The sequence below is a fragment of the Rhinopithecus bieti genome, unplaced genomic scaffold (assembly GCF_001698545.2).
Source record: "Rhinopithecus bieti isolate Rb0 unplaced genomic scaffold, ASM169854v2 scaffold_76, whole genome shotgun sequence".
In the NCBI taxonomy this organism is placed as follows: domain Eukaryota; kingdom Metazoa; phylum Chordata; class Mammalia; order Primates; family Cercopithecidae; genus Rhinopithecus; species Rhinopithecus bieti.
In genome coordinates, this window is record NW_016803343.1 from 2,090,841 (window position 1) to 2,106,876 (window position 16,036).

A 16,036-nucleotide genomic window follows, 5' to 3' on the forward strand; every position below is an offset into this window, starting at 1 on the left:
AAAATCTTTTTTTTTTTTTTAAATTTTAGAAAGGAAGAGCAATATACTGTGATTGGTCCACAATCTTGAAGTCCAGCAAGGTTTTATGATCATATACAGGATGAGTAAATATTTTCTGAGGAAATGAGTGATAATTAAAATAAGAAAACTGTAACTTCTGACACTATTTAAACATATTTTACCATGAGTTTTCTCTAGCAGTAGAAAAATGGGTAGGTTGAGGATTTCTTTTTCATCATGATAGCTTACTTTCATGAGTTTGTGGCAGGCAATTGTGTCACTCTCCATATTGCCATGCATATATTAAGGTTACTAAGTTCTAAAAAATAGCTCAAAAATATAAATTTACTGAAATAAAAGGAGAAATTAACCAATAGATTTAAGAATCTGAATCTGAATGCTGGAAGACAATTCTCAACCGCCCTGTTTGCACTATCTTTTTAAAGACGTTTGAATAGCCAACAGCCTCAGAAACTAGAGGTAACATCTCCTTCTGGAGCAAAAGTTAGGCATGTTTGCTTATTCCCCACTATAAAATATTTGGGTTACCTAGGCTTGAGATTCCTCAGCTGTGATGCAAATCTACTGTGTGCAGCATCCACTCGAGCCCCTTCTTGCCCCCATGGGATGTAGGGAGCCAGGGGAACCAATGGCTGTGTCATGAGAAATAAAGTCTTTTGTCTCTGAAACAGGAATTGTGTCTTTTGCCAGCAAAAGACACAGTGAAACTGTGGCAGTCTAACTTGTCAGCTTTCAAGTAGGGTAAATATCAGATCCTTCACACCGAATTAAAATGTGAGAACAAATTTAACCTGTTTGAGTTTAGTAGTGACACAAATCCAAATGTCTTCAATAAGAACACCTGATAGTCCTTTAAAAATTCTGAAGTATGTTATTCATTTCTCAGTGTTTTTTTTTCTTATTAGCACTGAGTTTCATGAGCGGCTAAGTAAAATTGAGAAGCTGAAGAATAGATATGAAATTCTGACTGTCGTTATGCTGCCTCCAGAAGGAGAAGAGGAGAAAACACAGGCCTATTATGTAATAAAGGTAATTTTAATTGATTCACAGTTGTGATGGTATGTTTTGTTAACTCATTCATTGTAATCCTCTGAATTAAAAAACAAAAAAACAAAAAAACAAAATTGCAACTTTCCCTCCATGAAATCTAGCAACTATTTCACTTAATTAGGGCCACTGTTACACTTAACAAAGGCCAAAACGTTCATTCCTAAATGGAGATACTGAAAGCACTATTCATTCTATATACCTCAGATACTGAAAGCACTATTCATTCTATATGCCTCCAGTCCGTGAGGTCAAGCACTGCCCTCCGATTCCCAAAACTTACTGCGAACTTACTCCAGAGCTCTTCCTCTTTTGAGTTCAGGTCATTCTACTTGACCATTCCTTGACTTTTTTCTTTTTGCTATTATTTGTGGCATGTCATTTCCCCTAGTCAAGATTCGTAATCTTTTTAAGACCTATTACCACTCTAAGTGTCTTTGGTATGCATGTGACAACCTGTTCAACACTTGAGGCTTAAAGCTTTCCTTTACTTCACTATAGCCACCCACTCTTATGCCACACCCTGGCTGGACCTTAGCATTTCTTGGAGCTACACCACTTCTGAATTTTAAACTCCAGTTTACCATTATAGTCCTGGTAAGGCAGCTGTTCAGATAAGAAGAGGGCGCTTCCCTGCCCTCATATTATAGGGAGACAGACCAGGTGAATCTGTTTTTTTTCTTCTTCTGATGTTTGACAGTAGTCTGTCATCCCAGTTATCTTTAACCCATAAGGGGAAATGCATTAAGTGATGTGGAATTGAATGCTATTCCCTTTCTAAGCACTGCTATAGTCATTTTTCCCATGTAGAAAATACCCTGAGCAGGAGTAATTTCCTTTATAGAAAGGTCTAGGATATTACTCAAAATTCTACAAACAAGGGATGGAACTTGTAACTTTGACTTATTTCCCTGTACCCTACACGAATAGGGGTGAGATGATCTTCCAGTTCATACCTTCAGAGAATAGCTCTTGTGGATGCTCTCTCCATTTGACTTCTACCAACTTAATTAGCCAAATTTTCTCCTGTAGTTCTTCTTCAAATCTGCCCCTAACAAATACAGCAAGTATGGTATGCCTGTCACTTTGTTTGAAATTCTGCCTTTCCTATGAGAAATCAGTCCCAGCTCTCAAAACGTTCTTATTGTCAGTCTGTAATACCTCAGGCTTCTGCCCAAACACGACTTTTCTCCTCTCAGGTTTTAAAAGTTCCTGAAGGATATAGGGTAGACTCTTTTTACGTGTTGGGAAATAGGGAGATGTTGCAATTCCAATTAAGTTTCTCTACCAAGTGGTGTGATGGGTTACCTAAAAGTACTGGTGTTAAGTGTGCCTTTGTCCATATCCTACCACTGCTTAGACAGGTGTCCAGGAGTAAGCTACTTAACCGTGTGAGGCCTAAGTTTCCTCACTTGGAAAATGTAACAGGTAATACTGTTACTCTTGTTGGGAAAATACATGTAAAGCCCTTGGGATGGTGTCTGGCACAAAATGAGTCCTCAATAAATGTTAGTTATTATTGTTATTACTGTGATCATGCTGATTAACCTAACTCAAAGGAAAGCAGGCACGTTTTATATGAAGAATATTCCTTCTGTTTACAGTGAAAGTGCTGGATAAATATCAGAATAATGATTATGTTAAATGAACTGAGGCTATCAGTGACTTCCTCAATGTCCTGATGCCACATTTCTTATCTTCCATCTTATCTGGGATCCACAGCTTGGCACGCAGTTATTCCCATTTTTTTTTGTTGTATAGCATATTTACACTTTTTACTGATAACACTTCACAAGTCTCAGATGTGTAAAAATGAAACAAATAATAACTAAACTCAGTCTAGCTTGTATCAGGAAAATTATGGCCTGAAAACAGAGAAAAGCAAACCATGGGTGCAATGATGCCAGTGCATGGTGAAACCAAAGTGCTGGCATTTTCTAGTGGGCCCTCCAGGTATTATCTGATTTACAGGAGTGCACACCTTTGACTCTCTACTGACTAACTTATTTTACAACTCTGTAGGTATAGATGATAACTTGTAGACAACTGATAGTAACACAAGTGATTCTTGCTGCTAACAATGTAAATGAATTTTGGCCAGCAGAAATACAACTCTGCTCTGTAGAAAAGATAACCCAAGCATCAAAGTTTATTACACTAAACTATATTAATATGTTTTGCATCTACCAGCAAATTCACTTCAGCATTTCTGATTCTACATGTCTATAAAATCCGTTCTTCATATTCTTCTTTGAAATAGTCTAAACATCTTACTGGCTCTTCATTAACAAGTTAAATAAAACCTTTAATAAATGCTCATTTCATATTTGTATGAGAATTTTTAACTATTTGAAAATAGTATCTTGGCATTTTCACTGCTGGGAAAACCTTGCCAATTAGAAGTTAATTTTGTTTTTTCAATGTAAATCTGTTTTTCAATGTAGTGGATTCTGTTTCTTGATGTAGTAGATTTAGGATTTAAATATAGTCAATTCAAAAATTTTCCCCTTCCCTTATCCTTCTTATGTTACCTACAAAGGGTTCCCTCCTGATGGATACATATATTGTTTACAAACACATATTGTTTATGACTGTAATAGGAATTTGATTACAATGCTAACCACTGTTGTCTTTCCTGAATGTTGTGGATTAGGCCTCAGCAAAACCATGCACTGCAGCCAAATGCTGCCCACCACTTGTCTTGTAAATAAGTACTGGGAGACAAAATATACACATTTATTAATTTATACATTGTTATGGCTGCTTACATGCTACAATGACAGAATGAAGTAGAATGGCCCATAAAGTCTAATTACTATCTGGCCCTTTACAGACAAAGCTTGTCGAGCCTTTTTATTAGTTTCTGAGGGCTGCTGTTACAAAATACAATAAACTAGATGGTTTAAACAACAGAAATACATCTCTCGGGCCGGGCGCAGTGGCTCACGCCTGTAATCTCAGCACTTTGGGAGGCCAAGGCGGGTGGATCACGAGGTCAAGAGATTGAGACCATCCTGGCTAACACGGTGAAACCCCATCTCTACTAAAAATACAAAAAATTAGCCAGGCATGGTGGCAGGCACCTGTAGTCGCAGCTACTTGGGAGGCTGAGGCAGGAGAATGGCGTGAACCTGGGAGGCAGAGCTTGCAGTGAGCCGAGATCGCGCCACTGCACTCCAGCCTGGGCAACAGAGCAAGACTCTGTCTCAAAAAAAAAAAAAAAAAAAAAAAAAAAGATGGTGTTGATAAGGTTGGTTTCTTCTGAATGCTATGAAGAATAACCTGTTCTATGTCTCTCTCCTAGCTTCTGGTGGTCTGACAATCTTTGGTGTCCCTTAGTTTGTAAATGCATCACCCTGAAATCTGCTTTCATGTTTACATGGTGTTCTTTCCTGTGTCTCTTCACATAGTTTTCCCTCTGTCCAAATTTCCCATTTTAATAAGGACACCAGTTACATCAAATTATGACCAACCTAATGACCTCATTTTAACTTGACTATATCTGCAAAGACCCTATTTCCAAATAAGGTCACCTTCTGGGGTACCACAGGTTGGGACATCAACATAACTTCTTATAAGGGACACAGCTCAACCCATAGCTCCTGTCTTTGGTCGTGTAGTAAGCTCCTGTCTTTGGTCTTTGTTCTATGGGGCGTACATGGCTTTTCATCAACTCTAGTATCTTCTAATATCTGACCCTTAAGGGCCAAACTGAAAAATATAATTAGTAACCAATGAAGGACTAGTATTTTTCAAACCTCATTTCCAAGTTCCTCTTAGTCTTTGCAAGGAAACAGTCTAGTTCTGACCACAATTTAATGAAACTGTCCAATTAAGTTACTTGAAAATGTTGGACAGAAACTTTTGAAAGGTATATCATCTCTGATTTAGAAGTGAATGGAATCAGAATTTTAGAACTTCAGGCTATACATGGAATTCTATCAGGATTTGGCATAAAATGAACACATTCAACTCCTTCATTTGAAAAATGAAGAAACTGATCCAGTAGTCCACAACTAAAATCTGTTTGGCTCATTCCAGCTCGGTCTCCCACTATACTATTATATTTCAAATGAAATGGGGTTACCAATTTGAGACTCACAGAAATTAGATATAATTTCTATAATTTTTTTTGCTAAACTTTTTAAAATTATGTAATACTTATCACAAAGTATGTGTAACTAATGATCTGAAGCACAATAAAACAAATGCCGGTGAAAATGTTAAGAATGGAAATATTACTAATAAAATTTACCTTTACAATTCCCCCTGCCCTGCTGCAGGCTGCTGTGAAACTGACATATAAGCAGACGGCACTCCCCACAGCTTCCTACGCATGTAAATCACCTGAGGAACCACAACCTCTCCAGCCCTGGGCCCATAGCTGGTGCCATTTTGAGAATTTAATGCTGGGCTGTGCCTTGACACACTATTGCAGCTACCACCTGTCCAAGGTGGGAGGGGGTGACCAGGCACTCCAGTGCACCCCTAAGACAATTCTCACGACCTTGCTACTGGCTGTTGTGAGACGGAGGTGTGAGAAGACTGCACTCCTCACAACTTCTTACCCACCTGCACACCTCACCTAAGAGGGACCCTGCACTCTCTGGTTGCAAGGCCACAGCCAGCACCATTTGGAGCATTTAATACTACACTGTGCCCCATATTTGGGCCAAGTGCAGGCTGACTTGCTCTAGCTGTCTCCGATCCAAGGAGGGAGAAAAGAGACCAGGCACGCCCATGTACTCTGGTGACAATTCCTGCCATTCCACGATGGCTGCTGTGGGACTTCCTACAGCTTCTTACTCATGCTGTTGCACCTTTGAGAAAGGTTGCACCCTCCCTGGTGGCAGGCCTACAGCACAGCCACCACAGCCCATACCTGAGTATTCTGCCAATGTCTCGGGAACCACCCCATCTCTGACTGTCACAGCCAGCACCTGAAGGTACAACCAAGGGGCCTGAGGACTAGTCTGCTGGCCCAAACCCATCCCCCAAGTCCTCAAGTATGCCATCCAGGGGTCCAGATAGTTACCAGCCCAGTGCATCACTGTTGGCACATGATCAGTCCTGCTATAGTGTGAAGTTGGGGCAACTTAACCTACCAATACCACCACAGCTGACACCCACTCACGTGCACTACCAAGAGGCCAGAGGACCAGCATGTCCAACCCACTGCCCAGCCTACCAGCCAACACCAGTGTGCGACCTTTCTTGGGCTATCCAGTGAGTTGCCCTTTACTAACCACTACTGCCATTACACCTGCACTCACACCAGAGGGGCCTGAAAACCCGCCTACATGTCTGGCCCATCATTCCCAGTACCAACATCTGAGCAAGCTACCCAGAGGCCCAAGAATCAGCCTTCCAGGACCCACTAACACCAGTGACAGCACAAGCTACTCTCGGGCCTAAGAATAGATATACTCAGCCCACCACTGCCACCAATGGGACCCAAAGACAGGCTTACCTGGCATCCTAGACTGCAGCAAAACTTCAACAAAGGTCAACTAATAACCATACCTTAACTCACTGAGGAAATCACAGATACCACTGACCCTGTGGACCGCTAAGAAATCATACAAAGACCACACTACCACAGGCACCCCATATCAAAGCATCAACTACGTATGTACATCTTCAGAAAATCCTCCCCTAGGAAAGCAATTTCAAAAAAATGAGCAGAAGCAACTGTTACATGAGATATGCATCTATCAATGGAAGGACACAGGAACCATGAAAAAGCAAGGAAATGTGAACCACCATATGACAACTATTCAGCAATAGATCCCACTCAAAAAGAAATCCTTGAAATGCCAGATGAAAAATTCAAAATATTAATAGAAACTCAATTAGATGCAAAAGAAATCTGAAAACCAACACAAAGAAAGCAGAAATCAATTCAGGGTATGAGCAAAAAATTTACCAAGGAGATACCTAAAAAAACAAAACAAGAAAACAAACTAGAACTGAAAAACTGAAAGAACTATAGTACACACTGGACACTTCAATAATAGACTACACAAGCAAAAGAAGGAGTCAATAATAGATAAGACAAGCAACAGAGAGAATCTCAGACCTTGAAGACAGGTCTTTTAAAATAATCCAGTCAGACAAATTAAAAAAAAAAAAGAATAAAAAAGAATGAACAAGGCCTTCAAGATGTTTCGAACTAGTAAAGTGACTGAACTTACAAATTATCAGTTATGCCTGAGGGGTAAGAGAGAGAAGAAAGCTTAGAAAGCCCATTTAAGGAAATAATTGATGAAAACATCTCAAGTCTAGTGAGAGAGTTAGACATCCAGATACAAGAGGCCCAGCAATCCCCAGGAAAATACATTTCAAAATAATACCTCATCGTGGTGTATTGTAATCAGAATGTCTAAAGTCAAAGTGAAACTGCAAGAGGAAAGTTAAAATTTGCAAGAGAAAAGCATCTAGTCACCTATAAAGGAAACCCCATCAGAGTAACAGCAGACTTCTCAGCAGAAATCTTACAGGACAGAAAAGAATGGGACAGAATTTTCAAAGCACTAAAAGGAAAACAAAAACAAAACAAAACAAAAACACATCTGTCAGCCCCAATTTTATATCCAGCAAGAATAAGCTTCATAAAGGAAGAAGAAATACCCAGCCAAGCAAACACTAAGGGAATTCTTCACCACTAGACCAGTCCTCTAAGAAATGCTCAAAGGAGTTTTAAAATGGAAACAAAATGTCAGTATTCACCATCATGAAAACACACAAAAGTATAGGACTCAAAGGTCTTATAAAGCAAACACACAAAAGAGGGAGAGAAAGGAATCACTGGCAACATAACAGAATTCTACCAAAACACAGACAACCACACACAGAAAAAAAAGAAAGAAATAATTTATAAACCAACTAGATGAAAATATGACAGGAAAAAACAAACATATCAATATGTTTGAATGTAAATGGATCAAATGACCCAATTAAAACATATACATGGTGGAATGTATAAAAAAATGTGATCCAACAATATGCTGCTTATATGAAACTCACCTTATCTGTAAAGACATATATACTGAAAGTAAAGGGGTGGAAAAAGACATTCCATGGAAACCAAAGCAAGTAGGAGTAGCTTTACATATATCAGATAAAACAGTAAATCAAAACAGTAAAAGAAGACAAAGAAGGTATTATATAATGATAAATGGATTACTTCTGCAAGATGATATAACAATTCTAAATATATATGCACACAACACTGCAGCACCTAGATTCATAAAACAAGTATTACCAGACTGCAATAAAGAAACAGACAGCAAGACAATAATGGTGGGTCAACACCCCACTGACAGCACTAGGCAGATTATCAAGACAGAAAATCAACAAAGAAACACTGGACTTAAATCGGACTTTAGACCAAATGGACGTTAACAGACATCTACAGAACATGCTACCCAACGATTGCATAATGTACCTTCTTTTCATAAGCACATGGAACATCTCCATGACAAACCATATATTAGGCCAGAAAACAAGTCTCAAAAAAAAAAAAAAAAAAAAAAATCTTCTCAGACCACAGTGGAGCAAAAAACTGGGAATTAATGCTCAGCAAAACTTTGGGCACTTTACAGATATATGGAAATTAAACAATATGCTCCTAAATGATCACTGGGTTAACAAATAAATCAGGATGGAAATTTAAAAATTTTTTGAAATGAATGAAAATGGATACACAACATACCAAAACCTGTGGGATAGAGCAAAAGGAATGCCTGTATCAAAAATGTAGAAAGATCAATTAACAACCTAACACTGCACCTCAAGGAATTGGCAAAACACGAAGAAAACAAAAAACAAAAAACAAAAAAAACAAAAAAAGCAGAACAAAAGCAATAACAGATCAGAGCAAAACTAAATGAAATAGAGACAAAAAATAAATTTACAAATGATCAAGGAAATTAAAAGTTTATTCCTCAAATGACAAACTAAATTGATAAACTGCTAGCTAATCAAGAACAGAGATCCAAACAAACAAAATAAGAAATCAAAAAGGAGACATTACAACTGAACTACAGAAATATGAAAGATCAGCAGGAACTATACTAACTTATAAATTAGAAAACCTAGAGGAAATGGATTCCTGGAAACAGATTAATTTCTGGAAACATATAACACAACTTTGCAAGGTTGAACCAGGAAGAAACAAAAATCCTGAATAAACCAATAATATAAATAGCAAGAATTAATCCATAATAATCATAAAAATCTCCAAACAACAACAAAAAAGCCCAGGATAAGATATAGTAACAGCCAAATTCTACCAAGCATACAAAGAAGAACTAATACAAATCCTCCTGAAACTGTTCCAAAATATTGAGGAGGGAATTCTCCTTAACTCATTCTATAAGGCCAGTATCACACTGATGTCAAAACCAGACAAAGACACAACACAAAAAAGAAAATGATAGATCAATATTCCTGATGATCTGATGATCATAGACCACAGACACAAAAATCTTCAGCAAAATACTAGCAAATTGAGTCCAACAGCACATCAGAAAGAGAATACACCATGATGAAGAGGGTTTTATACCAGGGATGAAAGAATGGTTCAGTATATGCAACTCAATAAATATGATACATCACATAAACAGAATTAAAGACAAAAATCATATAATCATCTCAATAGATGCAGAAAAAGCAATGTGATAAAATTCAGCATTCCTTCATGACAAAACCCTCCATAAAGCAGGCATAGAAGGAACATACCTCAAAATAATAAAAGCCATCTATGACAAACCCGAGGCAACATCATACCGAATGGGGGAATTGCTGAAGGCATTACCCCTAAGAATTAGAACAAGACAAGAATGCCCACTTTCACCACTCCTATTCAACATAGTACTGGAAGTCCTAACCACAGCAATCAGGCAAGAGAAATAAATAAAAGTCTTTCAAATAGGAAAAGAGGAAGTTAAATTATCTATGTTCACACAATATGATCTTACATCTAGAAAGCCCTAAGAACTCCACCAAAAAATATCTTAGATTGGATAAATGAATTCAGCCAAGTTTCAGAATACGCAATCAAGGTATAAAAATCAGTAGCATTTCTATACACTAATAATGATATAACTGAGAACCAAATGAAGAAGGCAATTCCATTTATAATAAATACAAAAACAGTACCTAGAAATGTATTTAACCAAGGAGGTAAAAGATCTCTACAAGGAAAACTGCAAAACACTGATGAAAGAAATTACAGATGACACAAACAAAGGTAAAAACATTACATGCTCATGGATTGGAAGAATTAATATTGGAAAAATGACCATGGTGCCCAAAGGAATCTACAGATTAAATGTAACCCGTATCAAAATACCAATTTCATTTTTCACAGAATTAGAACAATCCTAAAATTCACATGCAACACAAAACCCCAAATAACCAAAGCAATCCTAAGCAAAAAGAACAAAGCTGGAGGGATTACATCATCTGACTTCAAATTATACCATAAGGCAATAGTAACCAAAACATCAGCGGTACTACTGGTATAAAATGAGACACAATGATCAATGGAACAGAATAGAGAACCCAGAAATAGACCCATACAGCTAACTGATCTTGGACAAAACTGACAAGAACATACACTGGGAAAAGTATGCTTATTACCTGTGTGACAAAAACATCTGTACACCAAACCTCCAAGACACAATTTACCCATGTAACAATCCTGCACAGGCAGCCCTTGAACCTAAAAGTTGGAAGAAAAAAAAGTGGGCTAAGGACATGAATAGACATTTTTCAAAAGATAAACAAATGGCCAACAAGCATATGAAAAAATGCTCATCATCACTAATCATTAGAGAAATGTAAATTAAAGCCAACAATCAGAATGGCCATTAAAAAGGCAGAAAATAACAGATGTTGGTGTGGATATGGAGAAAAAGAAATGGTTATACACTGTTGGTGGGAATGTAAATTAACACAACCTCTATGGAAAACAGAATGAGGATTTCTCAGGTAACTAAAAATAGAACTACCCTTTGATCCAGCAGTCCCACTAGCTGGTATCTACACAAAATAACAGAAATCATTAAATCAAAAAGATACTTCCACCTCTATGTTTATTGCAGCACTGTTTACAATAGCAAAGATGTGGCTTCAATGGAAGTGTCCATTGATGGATGATTGGATCAAGAAAATGTGGTATATATGCACAATGAAATACTATCCAAACAGAAAAACGAATGAAATCCTGTCTTTTGCAGCAACACGATGTAACTAGAGGCCATTATCTTAAGAGAAACAACTCAGACACAGAAAAACAAATACCATATGTTCTCACTTATATGTGGGAGCTAAATAATGCGCACACATGGAGGTAGAGTGTGGAGTGATAGACATGGAAGACTCAGAAGCATGGTGGGGGTATCAGAGGGACATGGATAATGAGAAATTACTTAATGTGTATGATGTACAGTATTCCAATGATGGGTAGTACACCAGTCACCACTACACAATATATCCATGTAACAAAATATATTTGTACTCCATAATTTTTTACAAATAAAAATAATTGGAGAAAACTTTATATTTTTAATTGACTACATTCAAGTTTAAATACATACATCTCAGAACTGAATAAATTAAAATGAAATTATTAGTGATTCTGACTAGAAATTTTCTGGCATATATATACACACATATATGTATATATATGCATACTATCTATGTCAGCCTTTAGGACGTTCTTTGGAACTGTTTAGGTACAGCTCTACAGAACCTAGCCCAGTGATAGCATTACCCTACCCTGGTAGAAAGTCACCGAGTATGTCCACTCTTAGAGGAAATAATTTTGGTCTTTAGCAATTCATAGACTTCATCTTTTTCAGCCACATTTATTACAACGATCTTTTTTTAAAAAATTATTTTTAAAATTGTGGCAAAATATCTCTTACTCCTAAATTTTGAAATAAAGTGTTCCTGAACCTCCTTCAGGCCAGAAACATTCTTCTGGTTTAATATCTAGTATCACACCTCCCTCCCTCTCTTCCCAGTAATATTTATATTTGATTAACTCTTTGGCAATTTTTGCTGGAAAATTTTATGTAAGCTCTGGTTAGTTACTACATTTCCATGATGGTTTTGAATTCTGTATCCTATGTGCCATATTTTGAAGGCCTGATAATTTGGGCTTCCACTGTAAATCAAGTGCAAGAAATAAATGCTTGGTGCCATATGTAGGCCACAAGATAAAATGTTATTGTCACAAGTTAACTATTTTCTGCCCCAAAGACAGCCATTAGGCATTTCTTCCCCTAGTAAATGCTTTTATTCAACCAGTTCTATTCTGTACTTCATAGGCTGCTCAAGAAAAAGAAGAACTTCAAAGGGAAGGTGACTGTTTGGATGCTAAGATCAACAAAGCTGAAAAAGAAATCTACGCTCTAGAAAATACCCTGCAAGTGCTGAACAGCTGTAACAACAATTACAAGCAATCTTTTAAAAAAGTTACTCCATCTAGTATGTAGGAGTTAAAATTTTTTATACATATATACAGTGACAAGTGCATAGTTAAAAGGAACACTGTGAGACATGAAGAACAAAAGTATACTATGTTTGATTGGGTCAGAAAAACTAATCCCTTTTCTTTCTTCCCCCCATGCCGTTTTTTTGCTATGCGGTTTTCTAGGGTGTTACTTCCATTATTAGTTCAGGTTCTGTATGGCATATCACCTCTCTAGGGTAATTAATTCAAAAACTGAAAAAAATGGCAGCATATTGCTCCTCTATGTTGACAAAACAAGAAATGGCTACTACATGCCCATAGTGTTTTTCTACAAGTGGATATAAAAGATTTAACCTTTCTTAACAAAAATATTGGTGCAATTTACATAACACTTTAAAATTGATTTCTACATAGCATGTTGAAATTTTAAACTAAAAATGTTCTACATTTCAGGTGATGAGTATGAGCTAAAATTCAACTAGAAGAACAAAAAAGAGCTGTTGATGAAAAATACAGATACAAACAAAGACAAATCAGGGAACTTCAAGAAGACATCCAGGTAAATTCTACAGACATTTTAGTAATATGCCTTCAATAAAAGTCAACTATCATTACTGCTACTTCTATTCTCTTGCTCTTCCACCAAGAAGACAGTTATTTAGAATCTCTTTTAGGGAAGCAGATAGTAAGAGATAACAGTCTCTATATAAAGGAGACAAAAACAAGTGCTCAAAGTCTTAGGTAAGTTAGTTAAAATCCCAGTGCTATGCCCTGACAATTACTTGTTATTAGTTGGTAGATCATGGTTATTATGATCTACCCATTAACCCTTTAATGAACTTTAATTTCTTAAAGATCACATTAAGATTGCTCCTTAAAACAAAAAAGTTTGAAAGAAAAAATAATAATATAGTAGAAAGTAGTTACTAGAGCAAATCACTGAAAGATAAAAGAATGTGCCTTGTAAGCAGGCGCTAAACATTGACTTTACTAATAAAGCTGAAGAAGAGATACTGTGAATCTTTGCAAATTCCATGATTTCAATTGTCATTGTTGTTTTATTTTTTCCAAAATACCATAAAAATACTTTCCGGTTGAATTACATACAAAATTTAATCCACAAAACCATTATACAGTCATGCACTGCAATGGGAATGCGTTCTGATGAATGCATCCTTGGGTGATATTGTCACTGTGTGAACTTCGTTAAAAGTGTACTTACACAAACATAGATGGTATAGCCTATTGTTGCTAGGCTGTAAGCTTGTAAAGTGTGTTACTGTACTGAGTACTATAGGCAACTGTAACACAATGGTACTTGCGTATCTAAACAAATCTAAACAGAGAAAAGGTACAATAAAAATATGGTATAATGGATTAAAAAAACAGTACACCTGTACAGGGCACTTACCATAAATGGAGCTTGCAGGACTGGAAGCTGCTCTGGGTGAGTCAGTGAGTGAGTGGTGAGACAATGTGAAGACTTAATTGCTGTACACTACTGTAGACATGATAAACCATGTACACTTAGGCTACAGTAAATTCATAAAATAATTTTAGTTCTCCAATAATAAACTGACCTTAGCTTACTAGAGCTTTTTAACTTTAAACATTTTTAATTTTGTAAAATTTTTTGATTCTTTTGTGATAACACTTAGCTTAAGCACACATTGTTCAACTGCACAAAATTTTCTTTATATCCTTATTCTCTAAGCATTTTCTATTAATTTTTTTTTACTTTTAACTTGTTTTGTTAAAAACTAAGACACATACACACACATAAACCTAAGCCTACCCGTGGTCAGGATCATCAATACCACTGTCTTCCACCTCCATATCTTGTCCCACTTGAAGGTCTTCAGGGTCAGTAACATGAATGGAGCCGTCATCTATGATAACAATGCCCTCTTCTGGAATACCTCCTGACGGACCTGCCTGAGGCTGTTTTATAGTTAATTTTTTAAATAAATAGGAGTACACTGTAAAATAATAAAAGTATATTGTATAGTAAATACATAAATCAGTAATATGTTTTATTATCACTATCAAGTATTATGCACTGAACATAATTGTATGTGCTAGACTTTTATATGACTGGCAATGCAGGTTTGTTTACACCAGGCATCACCACAAACTCATGAGTAATGTATTGTGCCACAACATTACAATGTCGCTAGGTAACAGGAATTTTTCAGCTCCATTATAATCTTATGGGACCACCATCATATATGCAGTCCATCATTGACCAAGACGTCATTAAGAGATACATCACTGTACTTATTACTCACCAACAGAAATAATGTATATTATGTACAAAAATAAATGAATTAAAATTAAACGAATACTTGATAAATGACAAGTTATATAAAAGTCAATTTCTGATTCTAAAAAATACGTATGTTAATACTTTTTCTACAGAGCATGGAAAATACATTAAATGTTATAGAACATTTAGCAAATAATGTCAAAGAAAAGTTATCAGAGAAGCAGGCCTATTCATTTCAACTAAGTAAAGAAACGGAGGAGCAGAAGCCAAAATTAGAAAGAGTGACCAAGCAGGTATTGACATCTTTTAGAAACTGACCTTTCATATTTACATTTTGAAGTCCCAAATCCTCCTTCATCTATTAAAATGTTAAATTCTGGAAAACAGGTTTATAGAATAATTGACTATTATTTACCAACAGTGTGCAAAACTCACAAAGGAAATCCGTCTTTTGAAAGACACAAAAGATGAAACACTGGAAGAACAAGACATCAGACTTCGTGAGGTGAAACAGTTTCACAAGGTTATTGATGAAATGTTAGTTGATATCATAGAAGAAAATGCTGAGATCCGTATTATCCTTCAAACATACTTTCAACAGGTAATACAGCACCTTCTATTAAATATCTTAAACACTTCATGAAAATAAAAACTTTTATGACATTCATCATGAAGTGAAAGCTAATTAAAACATTTCTCTTCTAAAACCGGTAAGTAGTACTAATGATTGCTATTGAATATTCCTCCAGAGTGGGTTAGAACTACCTACGGCTAGTATTAAAGGCAGTCGTCAGAGTTCTAGATCTCCTTCACATACTTCACTACTATCAGCAAGGTAAGTGGAAGGTTAAAAAAATTCTGCTAAACTCTCACAGCTGTACACTAAGTGATCCCAGCCACTTCTACATTACCGCAGCTGTTGGACAGGCCCACAGACTCAAGGCCAGTGCTCTTTTAACCCTCAGACATCTCACTAGTCAGCATCAGATAGATTAGATGCAGAAACAGCCAACAGACCAAGAATTTTCTTCTCACTTCTGCTGGTGTCACTATTTCCAGTATAGCCCAAGTGCTCTGTGACTATCAGTTATTTCAGTAGGATAAAACAGAAATAAATTTGGGGCTACATCTAGCATTTGGGGTGAACCCCAAGTTGGGGAAATTTTAAAAAACATATAAGGGCAGCTTAGATGTAAAGACATATAAAACATGATTTT

At 36.5% G+C, this 16,036-nt stretch overlaps 1 protein-coding gene across 1 annotated transcript in view; it reads left to right on the forward strand.

Annotated features, from left to right (window-relative positions):
• Positions 1-16,036, forward strand: part of CCDC39 (coiled-coil domain 39 molecular ruler complex subunit) — a 58,947-nt gene that overhangs the window by 39,668 nt on the left and 3,243 nt on the right. The window contains 7 exon segments of the mRNA XM_017877087.1: positions 927-1,050; positions 12,408-12,567; positions 13,007-13,018; positions 13,021-13,112; positions 14,972-15,112; positions 15,241-15,420; positions 15,569-15,654. Coding sequence (XP_017732576.1) covers positions 927-1,050; positions 12,408-12,567; positions 13,007-13,018; positions 13,021-13,112; positions 14,972-15,112; positions 15,241-15,420; positions 15,569-15,654 — 795 coding nt within the window.